Below are 14,378 nucleotides of genomic sequence, written 5' to 3'. Positions count from 1 at the left end.
CTCTCATACATTGTTTTTTAAACTTATCAATGACATTTATGAAGCGTTTTTTTAATTGAAAAAAAAAAGTGTCTGCCACATTAGTATAACGAAAATCGTCTTGTCTTGTCTGTTGTTTTTAATAATCTACGTTCCGTAGTTTTATCTATATCTGTGGAATCTGTGGTATGGTAAATTTAGAAGAAAATGGCGGTTGTTGTCTTGTTGTATCGTAAAAATAAATGATATTCGTTTCACTTGACCGCTCGAGTTACGTGATCGCAATACTTTAACTTAAAAACAGGTCATTTTAAAATATTATGCCAAATTTTCATGCATGTTTCATAGGTAATATGACATCTCTTATGAAGTTGAAGCCATAAGGCATAGCGCGGTATTGGCGGCATTTATTGGTGAAAATCTATGAAAATATAGTGAAAATACGTAGTATATTTTATCAACGCGCGGTTACTTGTGTGGTAAAACATGCTTTAATCGTATCTTGTGTTTTATTTACAACTGTGTGTGCGGAGAACTATCAATTTCACTGATTGTTCGACTACAGATATGTTGTAGTGAATTTGATTTACTATCTATTTACAATGGGTGAATCCGAAGAATTCAATACCTTGACATTTGAAAAGAAGCTAATGCAGTTGAAGGATACCCAAGAGAGTATTCAAGGGTTGTCGTCATGGTGTTTGAAACAGAGATCGCATCACAAGAAGATCGTGGCGAGTTGGCTGAATGTTTTGAAACGCGTGAAGGTAGAACAACGTTTGGTTCTATTTTATTTGGCCAATGATGTGATTCAATACAGCAAGAGGAAAAATTATGAATTTGTGGAGAGCTGGGGTTTGAATTTGCAGAAAGCTACTCCTCTTGTGAGGTTAGATATGTTTACATCTTTTGTTAACCTTAAGCCTAGTAGATTGATTCATACATGCACGATTTGATTAGTTCCATTCAGTCTTTTATTGTTAACAATGATTTCACAACACATAGAATTATCATTGGACAGTGAACACTTAAACTATGGACTTGAACATAACTTTCATATGTTATTTTAACATTACATTTGGTAATGTTCTAATTAGAATTACATTTCAGGAGTTTTCATATACATTGCCAAAACTTTAAAGTAATTGAAAATTCAAATAAACATATGTTACTTATATACATGTGGGAACCAGTTCATTATTTTCTAGGCTTTAAACTCCTGGCCACCAAGTAAAATTTTTGAATGATAATTTGTCATTGACATGAAAGTTTTATGTTCAAACATTTAATGTCCTTTCTAAAGGACACTGGTTGGAAGGCTAAATTTAAGCCATTTTGTTTGATTATTTACAGGGAAGAGAAGGTTCGCCAGAAGATACTCCGTATTTTCAAGATCTGGGAGCAGAGATCTGTGTATGACGATGAGTTCCTCTCGGACCTAACAGGGCTGCTCAGTGCTGGTGCTGTTAAGAAGACTGATGACGAGGCTTTGGACTTCCAGGTTAGATTAAACTTCTTAACAGTTTATTTGTTTGCAAGCAGATTCATTAAGTTATAAGTTAAACAAATCAATATATTCTTTGAGACTGATCAAGCAACCAAGTGCAAGCAACCCTAGAAAACATTTCTTACTGTATCATGTTGTTAACTCCTGGAATGCACTCCCCGAACTTGCCATATGTGCATCTTCAGTGATCAGTTTTAAAAACAGACTAGACTAATACTTAAAAAAACTAAAAATACAAGTGCACACACATTTCGATAGAGCTGGTAGTGTATTATTTGTTTGTTTATATTGAATTATTGTTTTGTGCTAGGACACTAATTGTTTAGAAAACTTCACAGTCAATTTATGAAATTTTATCATTTATTTTAATTGAGGAACTGCACTTAATAGGAAGGAATATAGTGAGTGACATTATCGTTTTTGTGCTAAGGCACTAATTATTAAATATATTGACCCGGATAACACATCTTAAATTGAGTTTAGCTGAACATGTTTCGGGCTAATCTTTTGCCCTTCCTCTTCGGAGAAACACGACGTGAGTTATCCGTGTCAATATTGACGCTTGAGTGGAGAAGTTGACTAAGCTACATTTTTATAAGATAGTGAGTTATATACATATTTGGAATCAGTAAAATTTACTAATTCCAAACATGTATATAACTCACTATCTTAAAAAAATGCCGCTTAGTCAATTTCTCCGTTCAAGCGTCGATATATTTAATATGAGTGAGTCTCGGTAGTTTCATGTTCAAAATAAGGCATTAATTGTCTAGTGAGTTATATACATATTTGGAATCAGTAAAATTTACTAATTCCAAACATGTATATAACTCACTATCTTAAAAAATTGCCGCTTAGTCAATTTCTCCGTTCAAGCGTCGATATATTTAATATGAGTGAGTCTCATGACTCACGGTAGTTTCATGTTCAAAATAAGGCACTAATTGTTTAGAAAACTTCACACTCAATTAATGGTAATTAATTATTTTATTCAATTGATGCACTGCACTCAATTGGAATACATATTTTGTGTGATTCTTGATTTAATCACTCACTAAGATGTGTGGAAAATATTTTAATGGTTACATTTTATACTGCTATGCCAATTTTTGCTCTATCCATACACCAAGAAAAATGTTAATTTTTTTTTAGTTTCAAAGTAAAACATAATTGTTTTTTTTGTGTTGTTTATTTTAAGTATGCTTATTAGAGATGTTCCGATTATGACTGGCTGACTAGCCGATTAGTCCTTTGTAAAGAAACCGACTAATCGGCCGACTAGTCAGCCAAGCTGATCATGTATTTTGGTTTTGGGTATTATTATTTCTAGATTTTTGCTTTTGTATTTATTAAAGCAGTGTTTTTGTGTAAAGGTAATTGTTCATTCATTAAACTGAAAAGTCAAAAAGAAAGTCTCTTGTATGGGTTTTTTGAATTATTAGACAATGATTCCCGTAAAGTCAAGTGTAACTAATGTCTAATCGGCACATCTCTAATGCTTATGTTGTTGTTACCCATTTGTTTCCTAATTCTAGCCTCAACAACTGGTAAACAAAATAAAGCAATGCTCAGTATTGGAAGCAGACACGGACTTAAGGCTGAAATACATCCATGAAAGCCCTCTAGATCTGAGTGATACTGATGCCTTGTGTGCCAGTCTTAAAGGTGAGATTAAATAATCACAATACTCAGCCTTCCTATTTCTATAATAGATCAGATAATATCAGTAGCCCATTTCACGAAGCTACAAGTTACAATTTACAAGCAGTAGTCTCTTAGGCAGTTGTCTCACCGCCAGCGAGGAAACGATTGGCTATCGACTATTTTCTTGCTCAAGAAACGAACAAAAGATAAGATCCTGTGTGAGTAAAAGAGACACATATATTAATAGTTGATTGCTGGCTGTTCACACTGTCGGCGAGAACTCGCTCTTACATCTTTTGTCGCAGCGACAAGAGCTATAAAACTCGCTGAGCTATAGATACTCGCTCAGTGATGTCAGCTTGGCGGCCGCCCCGCTCGAGCGAGTCGAGTGGAGCGAGTAATTAATTACAGCCAGCGACAAAACTAAACTTGCTTCTCGCTGCTCACCCACTCGTTTCTAGTTACTCACTCTACTCGCTTCTCGCTCATCGTCGGCGGTGGGACAAGTGCCTAAGATGACCGCTTGTACATTGTAACTTGTAGCTTCGTGAAATAGGGCAAAGGTAGTATCTATTAGATTGAAGTAAATTAGAAGTGGCTAGGTATGAATATTAACTGTTTCCAGAACATAAAATATTAAGAAACCTTGCCTTATCGGCCAACTGTTCAGGTTGGTGTGTTGTTGTAAAGTTGTGGATAAGTGTAAAGAAGCACATATCATGATATAGCACATCTGAATGTGCAACGGCCGCTCTAGATGTCTCATATTTCACTTTTACGCGTCTAAGTACTGTTCTAAAGAAAGAGCACCCTCACACTGTTGATTGAAATAAAGTCACTTTGATCAGTCAGTAATGGTCATAGAAACTATTGCATACTATGTTCAAACCTTTACACGGTCAATTTTGTATTGACATTCCATACAACTGGTTGAGAAATTATCATAAAAATTATTGTGAAAAAGTTCCACTGCATCTCAGTTTCTTCAACTCTGCTAAGCACCATAGCACTGAGTGCATGTTTTTTGTTTGGCAATGTGTGCAAAACCCTTCGGCCACTTTGGAAACCAAAGGTTCGAAACCAGTTTAGAAAACAGAATTGTTTTTCTTTTTCAGAAACCTGGTTTCGAATGAAGAAAAATAATTCTGTTTTCTGAACTGGTTTCCCATACAGAATATAGAATCTTCTTTAGAAACTTTTTTCACAATTACGTTTTTTCCGAATTTTAATCGACACAGAAACATAGGTGGGTTTAGGTTATGCTAAGTTTGCATCGGCTCGAAGGGCCAAAACTACACAAAAGTACACTGTGTCTGTGTCGAATCTGATTGAAAAAAAAAATGCTATTGCGAAAATAAGCTTCAGTAAAAACAAGAAGTCAATCACTGATCCCATTTTCGCGCAAGAACAAAATAGTTTTTGTTCGCAACCGGTTTTGAACAAGACTGTAAAAGTTTTCTTCCGCAACTGGTTACGAAACTCCGGTTACGTGCATGGCCGAAGGGGTGCAAAAGCATAAGCAGTAAATGAAATTATTATTGAAAAACTCAACTACCAATATACTAAACTTTTTTTATCTTGTTTCTCCACTATGAAGAGACAAGACAATAGTGTAAAAGTAAGGTAAAAATATTTTTAATCAAGTTGTTTAATTTTCAGAGAAAAGTGCAACCGAGGATGTTGAGAAAGAATTAAACGAGGGGATTGGGTGTGTGGAGCGATATACCCAAGCCTTGCAGCGGGAGATTGTGGCACGCGAAGCACTATTAGCATTGTTGACTTCGGCAAATCAATATTATTCCACTCAGAGAGGGGAAGTGAAAGTTGTGGCTTATGTGAGTATACAATTACTAACATAACATGTATAGTCTCCTTCAAATGCAGTTTAACCCTTTAGTAACCTTTTGTGGCTGGTGCTCTACCCAATACTCGCTTCAACTAGCCTGCCACTCATATCCAGAATGCTTGTTGACCAACAACATATATTTTCTTGATTAAAAAAAAGATATAAATATTTTACATATACTTAGCGGCATTAAATTTGGCCTGCTCAACATATAAAATAACCTATTTCTGCATACATTCGAGGGTCAGGTTTTTTGCCGCTCAGTATACATACTTATTTCTCGCACTCTGACAGGTTAGTTTTCGCTGGTATCGGGATGTCCGTTTGACAACTTTGAGAACTGTGTCACATTTGTGATTAGTTCGAAAACTAAATAAGCCAATTGCAAGCAAGACTAAGGCCGCGGCCACATGAAATCGCTCGACGCTCGCTTCCAGTGTCAAATCTGGTCACGTGACATATAGCGATAAAGCTGAAAATGTTGAGCTTTATTGCTGGAAAAAAAAAGTCTTCAATTTCGGCTAAAACACTGTTTTTTTTTTCATCCACTCCAATTTCTTTTATGTGTATCACTGCCACGACTGCTACGAAATGAGTAAGAAATCAGCTTCCAAGGCCAAGATCATTCCTGCAAGAAGCCATCTTGTCGCTGCTGCTTGACGCGGCGACTTGACGCTATTGTTTTGAGTCGCGGGAAATTCAAAATGGGGTCACGTGACCCCGTGATTTATCGCTGCAATCGAGCGACGAGCGATGAGCGAACGTCAAACAGACCTCGCGACACTAACGCCATCTATCATCATTCGCCTGTCATCACGTTCTGCTTCCAGGCATACAAGAACTTCGGCGCGCGCGTCCGCGCTCTAAAGCGGAAGCTGGATGAGCTGGTGGTGACTTTGCCTAACGCGGCGCCGTCGCCGCCGCGCCGCGACGAAGACGTGCCCTCGCCCGGGCCTGATGAGGATCTGGATCTGCCGCATACCGCAGACGGTGATGAAGACGGTCAGTTACTAGTAACTAGCCGCAAATGTGGAGACCACAGAATAAATGAGTCAATCAACTTTTTCTTATATATACCTCGTTGCCATGATTACGTCCCCTGAACAACTCTAACCTCCAGAGTCCTGACATTTTTTAACAAATCTAACCTCCAGAGTCCTGACATTTTTTAACAAATTTAGTCCTTAAGACCTAGACGTGGTTGACCTGCTTTGTTATTTTGGATATTATTTCAAAATTCTTAGAATTCTTTATTCAATTAACAATTTGTACTTTATAAAGTACATTCGGCCGTTATTCTTAGTGTTAATTGGTCCTTTATAAAGTGCGCGAGGACTTTCTGTATGTTTTCTGTGTGTCAAAATATATGGAGCGTACATTTTTGTCGTTGTAACAAGGACTATCTCCTAAGCACATTAGTAGCATATATTATAACAGTTTTTTTTAAGAAACTTTCACTGTTGTCTCTTGGTACCAACTAAGTAATACGGTATTTGACTATTTTGTATATGTTTTATAAATTAAAACTACACAATGCCTGTTATCAATAGAAAAACAATTTTTAAGCTACCTTTACAAATAAAGTTATAAAGGTTTTAAATTCAAGATTAGACAGAGAAAGACATACTGGCATGTGACGTCACACGCCAGTAGGTACCGCCATACCTGCTGCATAGAGAAAAGCGTTTGAGAAAGAGACAGGTATATAGATATTTCAAAAAATCACTATAAATCCAATTTTCAACCAGTTTTGTCTTCAAACACTAAACACTATCTGTTTATCTATATTTTTATAATAATATTAAGATATGGCAAAATCAGGAGTTGTCAAATACCGTATTAGAGGACTAGCAAAATATCGAGCATGTCACAGTGTCGCGAACTCCCGTTTTGTTTCGAAAAAAGGGAGGACTCAGGTTTCCGAAAGACAAAACTGTCTCAAAACACAGACATTCATTGTCCCGTAACGCATATTTGCCATAATTAATTTCAGGTATTGCGAAATATTCAAAAAAATTGTAATTATTATACATATAAACCCGCCTAGCTCACCCAAAAACAAAGACATTTGACATTTCGGAAACCTCTTGCTACGATAGCGCCTAGAGGCACGAATTTGTCGCTAGAGCGACGAATTCATACCGGTATACGCGATAGCCCTCTTTAGTACCGAATCGTCTATGTAGCAAATGTCCAATGTCACAAATTGACCAAGAAGGGAAATGTCTGATGTCCTATTAGCAATTTGCCCCATTAGCATAACATCCATAACGCTGAACATCAAGCAATTAGTTCATGTATCTTATTGAAAGCAGTCAGTCGGAGTAGGAGAATGACCAAAAAGCAAAACCTCAAAAATTAAACAGTTAAACTCAATCTCTTTACATTGTGACATATCGTCACTACTTTAAAAAAAACTCGTAGCTCAAAATAGTCAATTTTTCTGAGTGAACTTTATAGACATTACATCAAGGTTCAATTTTGTTGACATATTGATTTAAGATACGAGATTTTTTAAAGTAGTGACGATATGTGATATTATAATGTTTTGGATTGAACGTATTGCGATTTTAGAGTTCATCTTTGGGTTAATTTTAATATTGGGTATTTTATATACTTAGACTTGTTGCTATCTGGCCGTGCTCCTTCATGGACGTTCTACGAATTAGGTATTTTTTACATCTTCATACAATATGGACAATACATAATTTGACATGTGCTTTTTAGACCATCTAAAGTCGTGGTAATTTTGATTCATAGATGATACGACATTTAGCCGATTTGCCCTGTTCTTAAACCGGACGCAGCGCGGACAATGGCAACTTACGGCAACTTGTAAAATTTTGGAATTTCTCTGCAGTGTCATACAACATAGACAAGACGTTCAACACGTCTCTGTCGGCGGACGGTTCGCTGTACAACCTGGGCCTGTCTTCATTCCTCAACTCGGACAACGCGATGGCAATATTCAACGACGTGAGCCCCGTCGGCGCTAACAGCGGTGAGTTCAATGGTCACATCAGTAGCGTGGAATGAGAGAAGCGTGACCTTATTCCCTGTACATAACCAGCGCTGGAAAGAGCCAAATATTTCCTATTTACTCGTAAAACAGATTTTAATAATGTCATTGCGTTGGTCACCAATAAACCAATTTTACCGTAATTTAGGTATCAGAAAATTAAGTACGACTACAGCGAAGCAAGTTAGGTATAATTGCGACTACAAAGCGCGAGCCGAGCGAGCGAAGCGAGCGCGCCGCGGCAGCGGCCGGCGAAGCGCCAAGACCTAATTTTTTTAGGATATAATATGGCCCTTACCAGTGCTGGTTATGTAAGGTTTTTATGTGCGGGGAACAAGGGGAACAACGTCTTAGGATAACAATGTCTTAGGATGAAACACTGCGCAGTTAGTGTATAACTGAACTGAATAAAGTTATTTCTATTCTATTCTATAACAGGCTTTGCCATACTTGTTATCACAAAATCTAGGCAACCCGGTGTCGCCGACTTGCCGAGACTATATGAATAAAGTATTACCATCATCATCATCTTCATGAGCAGTTCTTCCCTTCCAACGCTGAACAAAGGCCGTGATAAACGATGATGAACCCGCCACTTGCATCCACCTGTTGTATTATGAAAGTACCTATTACCATGTTGCTACAAAATATTAGGCATGCGTTGAACACGTGTTTAACACGTGTCAGTTCATAGAAGACTCATTTTAGATGTGATGATTGTGTGATGGTGGATTGCTGGAAAAAATCGCGATTTAATGTTAAACTTGGCCGGATCCTTATGTAGGCCTCATTAAACAACGAAAATACTAAAGTTATACAAATTCGGAATTGGAGTCTGTGTCTTAACATATACTGAGTGGAAAAAAATCTGGCCCTCAAATGTATGCAGTAATACGTAATTTTGTGTGTAGAGTGGACCAAATTTTGTGCTGCGTATAGTATATCAGATCCGAGATTTGGCATGTGCGTTTCATTCGATCGAAAGTCAATGCAATAAACTTTTGTGTTCTTAAAATTATGTTTTATCGCTAACTGCGTTTCTTATCGAATACTTTTCTTTTGGCAGCGAATAAAATCGAAGTGATAAACTCGAGACCGAACGAGAACCAAGACTTCAATATCAACGACTTTCTGAAGACGCTCGTCACCGAGAATACGGCTAACTCGGACAACAACTCAGGTAGGACTTAGGAAGCATTCTCGTTTCATTTTCTCCTTACCGCACGTCCCAATGCTGGGCACAGGTCGCCCAAGTGAAAAGGGTTGCTCGCTAATCCTGCCGTGAAGCAGCAGTGCTTGCACTGTTGTGTTTCGGCGTGGAGAGTAAGACAGCCGGTGAAATTACTGGCCACGTGACCCATCCCATCTTATCCCATCTTAGGCCTCTAGGTTGGCAACGCGTCTGCAATACCCCTGGTGTTGCAGATGTTTATGGGCGGTGGTGATCTCTTACTTGCTCGTTTGCCATCCAGTCGAATAAAAAAAAGGAAAAGGGTTTTGAAACGTTTCAAAATTAAAAAAATAATAGATACATCTACAAAATGACAGCTTTCTAGCACTAACAGTCTTATAGGATTGCCTGCAAAAATCTGATTTGAATTACGGTTGCAAGTTTTTTTGTAGTTTTTTCATAATTTGGCCAAAATTATTTTTCACAACTCACTCGCGATATATTTTTTAACATACTAAGACCGAATGAACAGAGACGGCATCACATTTATCTGTCACATAAAATTGACACTATATGACACTTTTTATCCATTAATAAGATGGGTGCACATCGTTGTTATTATTATCTTATCCTATATTATATCGTGTTGTCCACAGTGGCGAGTGGGACGCTATCGCAGAAATCGCAAGATGCGTTGCCGGGATTGGACTTGATATCCCAAGAGGGTAGCAACCCTCCCCCACCCACTTCCTTCTATGGCAGCATAGCTAACAACAGAGGTAATTAATTCACTCACACAGTGTAGGTCGCTTCACAAGAGTTGGCACGCATGAATTGAATGAGTGAACGATGAAATATGATAGATTGGATAATCGATAATCGTGTTTTTAGACAATCTCTTCTCCTAACCGTCCCTACGCAGTGTAAATAAATTAGCAATATCTCAAATCACAATTCGCTGAATGGCCCTAATATTATTAAAACGAATGGTATTATTCCTAATGATTTATTGATCATTAGCTGTAAGTTCTAATCATTGTTTGAATGAAATCTATATGAAAATTAAATACTCAATTAAGTAAATTACACCAACAATATGGCGACAATGATCCATGGGTTTGATTAGGTGAGAGATTCGACAAGGGGCAAAGAGCATAATCTACGCGAAATAGGAGCTCCGCGGTCGACATTCATTACGGTCGTTATCGTTAGGACAAGTAAAATAGAGGAATTAAGAAACCGGGCATAAGAAAATAGGTATAACGTAGATTCGGGATGCTAAAATTAGGCCTAATGAATAGCTAGGAAAAGCAATATTTTAGCCTTTTGTTGTTAGGGCTAGTGAAATTAGTTACGACGTATATTCGGAATACTAAAATTAGGGCTAATGATAGTGAAAATAGGATAAAAAAAAATCGGGCTACATTAGGAGAACCTTTAAGATCGTCTAGGGGCCGCCTCTAGGCTCAATACCCAGCTCAATTAAACCCAACTAATTATTAGTTTCAGACGATCCTGAGCCCTATCGGCCGGAGTCCTATCAGCCAGAAGCCCCTGCAAATGATTGGGACAACAACACGTGGATGCCTGTAAGTTCTAGAACGTCACCTATGGCACCTAGGGCACCTACGGCCACAAGTGGCGAGGGACACCACTGGCAGTCTCGCAAATTTTACTTTCCGATTTTTAATTATAAAACCCTTGGCTTAATTATCAATCTTCGCCCGGTTATTCCCCTGGTAGAGCCTTAATCATCATCCTCATCTTGGCCTATACACGTCCCATTGCAGGGCACAGGCCTCCTCTTAGAACGAGTGGGCTTAGGCCGTAGTTGCCACGCAGACCCAATGCTGATTGAGAACTTCACACACAATTGAATTTCTTGACTAGTCATGGTAAATTTCAATTGTAACTTCGCACATGATTTAAAAAAAAAAAGGAGGTGCTCGGGCTCGAACCGACGACCTTCTGCTTGAGAGGCCATAGGTCAAACACCACGGTTTCGTAATAAGAGCCTTATTACACTAGCGATGTGCGGATGAGTTGAAAGAGAGGCGAGCGCGTAATGAATAGTGTATATTAGGCTAAGCTCTGCGCAGGGGGCGACACTAGCACAAACCGTAAACAAACCGCCATGACAACGTCAGTTCCCTTAATATTTTGTCGCCATGACGGATCATGACCAAAGAGTAATAATACATATAGAAATCTTGACATATTTATGAGTAACAAAATAAATCGCACCTTTAAAATTGAACATGAAACAATTTTATATATTCACATTTCCAAAATAAACTTTAAATAAAACACAATCTGGTTGAATTTTAAAATGAGAAAAAATCGAATTATTTCAGTTTAATTTTAAAGGTGCGAATGATATATCGAATATGATATTACCGCATTCTACGGACATTTAAGATACTCAAAAAATATAAACCATAAACATATGGTATGTGCTAGTGCTGCACTCTGACGGGATAAAATTGCAGTAATATTTCCTATTGGCTGCATGCTCACGGTAAAGTTCGTGACTGTACAGCATGGCGTCCCAGCCCTAGGCGCGACGAACTCGCTGCGCGCTCCCGGCTACGCTTTTAACTCGGCGAATAACCAGCGTGACGGCTCTTAACGTCTCTGGTAAAATGACACGTTCGATGCACTTTAACCTTTTAACCGCCAATACGTTTTCATTCGCCAACACGATTTCGTTTTTGTCGCCACCTACACCGAAACTATATGACATTTTGTCTTAATAATATAATTCAGACAATCTCAGTTAAAGGGTTAACAATGTTCTATTAACCCCCTGTTTCACCATCCTTTTGATTAAATTTATTTGACGGATAAATGTGATGCCTTCTCTGTTTGTTTTGTTCGAATAGACTGAGACGGCATCACATTTATCCGTCAAATAAAATTAATCAATGGGTGGTGAAACAGCCCCTTAATGTTCCATGTTTGTCACAGCCAGTAGTGCCGGTGGGTGTCCCGGCGCCGGTGCCGCCGCCGGCGCCGCTGCCGTTGCCGGTGCCGGTGCCGGCGGTGCTGCCGGTGCCGCCGCCGCCGCCGCGCGCGTTCGTGGACGCGCCGCCTCGCCGCCGCACCAGCCGGTCATTATACCGGAGAACGCCGTCTATCCGAGAGTGAGTGTCGTAGTAGTGTCAGAGAGATTCCAGTCTCTTTGTAGCATCCACACAGCTAATACAGTTAGCAGCAGATGTGGGTGAGCAGTTACGCTCAAAAACTTCCACTGAACGTAGCTATAGTTACATATCGTCACTACTTTGAAAAAAGCTAGTATCTCAAAATCAATGATCGTTCCGAGTGAACTTAATGAACATTGTTTTAAGGGTCAATTTTGTTGACGTTTTGATTTGAGATATGAGATTTTTTTCAAAGTAGTGACGATATTATGTTTAGTTTTAGTTTTGTAACTAAGGGACCCAACCATGAACCCCTGTATTATTATTGCTCTTTTTATGTAATTTTTTCTTTAATTTTATACTGTAGTTTTTAAGTATTATGTTTGGTAATTATTTTATTTTGAAAAAATGACTTTCTTTCAAGTTTCTTGCGGTGTTTTGTTCAAAGCAATAATGGTTTTTCAGAAAGCGCTGGTAGTTAAAAAAAATGACGTGTAAAAGTGCCCATTGCGGCCTATTTACTGAATAAATGATTTGAATGATCTACACACGATTCTAGCCAAGGTAATAAGAGAGTGTTCATTTGAGCACTACAACTGCTTATCTACTTCTGCTGCTGACTGTACTAGGTTTACTGGTAAATATACTAAGGTATTAAGAAGCTGCTATATAAAACTTAAATTTTTGAGATTGGGTTTTGACAAGTATTAAAACCTAATCTCAAAGAAGACGTATTGAAACCCTCTTATCTGGCTGTTTTCTATATGTTAGTGTTTGCCTGTGGTACATTACAATTTTTATTCATCTCTGTATCCAGAGGCAAGGAAAGTTCAACGAATAAGCAGGTTCCGTCCAAGGTACTAGCACAGGTCGACGAGTATATTAGGGTAATCGGAATCCAGGGAAAAGCAGTTCGCAGCGTTATATGAAATGTATAATAATATTATGTTACGAGGATGGAACGGATTGACAATAGCGAAAGTTGGTTGACAGTTGACACTAAACTTGACCACAGATAAAAAAATAAAAAATAAAGAGGGGTGCCACATGACAAAGTCATGAACCAATCAGCTATGTGGTAGCACTTTATCGAATTGTGACGTCATCAACCAAAATCTTTTTAATAATTAATTTTGAAAAAAGTAGTGAACTAAATGAAAAATATTGAAATTACTTTCTTATGATTGACTTTTCTATACAAAAAAAAAATATAAACACCATTGGTAATTTTTTTTAGACATCCCCAATTGTGTTTGTTTCTAATAATTGTGCTACAATGGCCTGTTGTTGGTTGCACGAGATTCACTGACTTTGAAAACAAATCTGGCATAAATTAAACACTTAAATATTTCAGGTACCGGAAATACCTCCAGTGGATGTGGATCATCGAGGTATCTTACCCCCGCCACCTCCGCCCCCCGTTTTACCCCTTTTAGGACGTAAGTACCAGACATAATTATTGCCTTTTTTTATTTAGTGTCCGAATGAAACGAGATGTGTAACCGAAATCGAATTTCGAAACAATTCAGCCTTTACCGAAATCAAAAGTTAATTCGAGGACTACTTATTCTAAATGCATGTTTTTAAACTTGTTTATTTTAGCTTTTGTAAATGTGTACTGTTTTCATAGAAGCGATTGTTCAACATTGTTGCATTTAAGCATCGTACAAGCTTTTAATAGCCGAAACTGTTAAAGAAATTTGGATAGAAGACTCCTTTACAAAACCAGCGTATTCTTCATTCTTTCACGAGAGTGAATCCGGGAATATATGCTAGTGATACATTTATTTGTATGGTGGTAAAAAGTTAAGTTATAAATAATTATTTTTGCCCCAGCACTCGAAACGCGCAAAAGAAAATGGTAAGAACTATGATTGTTTCGTCGCTTTTAAGTCATGACATTTCTTTCTCTTCCTTTCTTTTGAAACGTTCACAGTTCACTGTCGCAAACATACGTTCGTTAATTTGATGACTACGAATTTGTAGCTCATGTCATTAGTTATATGTATCATGTTAATAGTTAAGTTTTCGACCATACCGTAGCGCAATGGAAGACAAAGGAGAATGAA

General features: G+C 38.0%; 1 protein-coding gene across 1 annotated transcript in view; it reads left to right on the top strand.

Moving 5' to 3' along the window:
* Positions 1 to 150: 150 nt before the first annotated feature.
* The window catches only part of LOC141440212 (uncharacterized), a 30,102-nt gene continuing 15,874 nt past the window's right edge, over positions 151 to 14,378 (top strand). The window contains exons 1-11 of the mRNA XM_074104675.1: positions 151 to 868; positions 1,333 to 1,480; positions 3,022 to 3,151; positions 4,790 to 4,965; positions 5,807 to 5,978; positions 7,837 to 7,977; positions 9,062 to 9,175; positions 9,823 to 9,945; positions 10,670 to 10,755; positions 12,134 to 12,309; positions 13,664 to 13,743. Coding sequence (XP_073960776.1) covers positions 582 to 868; positions 1,333 to 1,480; positions 3,022 to 3,151; positions 4,790 to 4,965; positions 5,807 to 5,978; positions 7,837 to 7,977; positions 9,062 to 9,175; positions 9,823 to 9,945; positions 10,670 to 10,755; positions 12,134 to 12,309; positions 13,664 to 13,743 — 1,633 coding nt within the window. The 5' untranslated portion in view covers positions 151 to 581. The remainder of the gene's footprint in view (positions 869 to 1,332; positions 1,481 to 3,021; positions 3,152 to 4,789; positions 4,966 to 5,806; positions 5,979 to 7,836; positions 7,978 to 9,061; positions 9,176 to 9,822; positions 9,946 to 10,669; positions 10,756 to 12,133; positions 12,310 to 13,663; positions 13,744 to 14,378) is intronic.

Source organism: Choristoneura fumiferana, chromosome 22 (assembly GCF_025370935.1).
Source record: "Choristoneura fumiferana chromosome 22, NRCan_CFum_1, whole genome shotgun sequence".
NCBI lineage: Eukaryota > Metazoa > Arthropoda > Insecta > Lepidoptera > Tortricidae > Choristoneura > Choristoneura fumiferana.
Note: the sequence above shows the minus strand (reverse complement) of the source record. Positions and strands in the feature narration are given on the sequence as shown.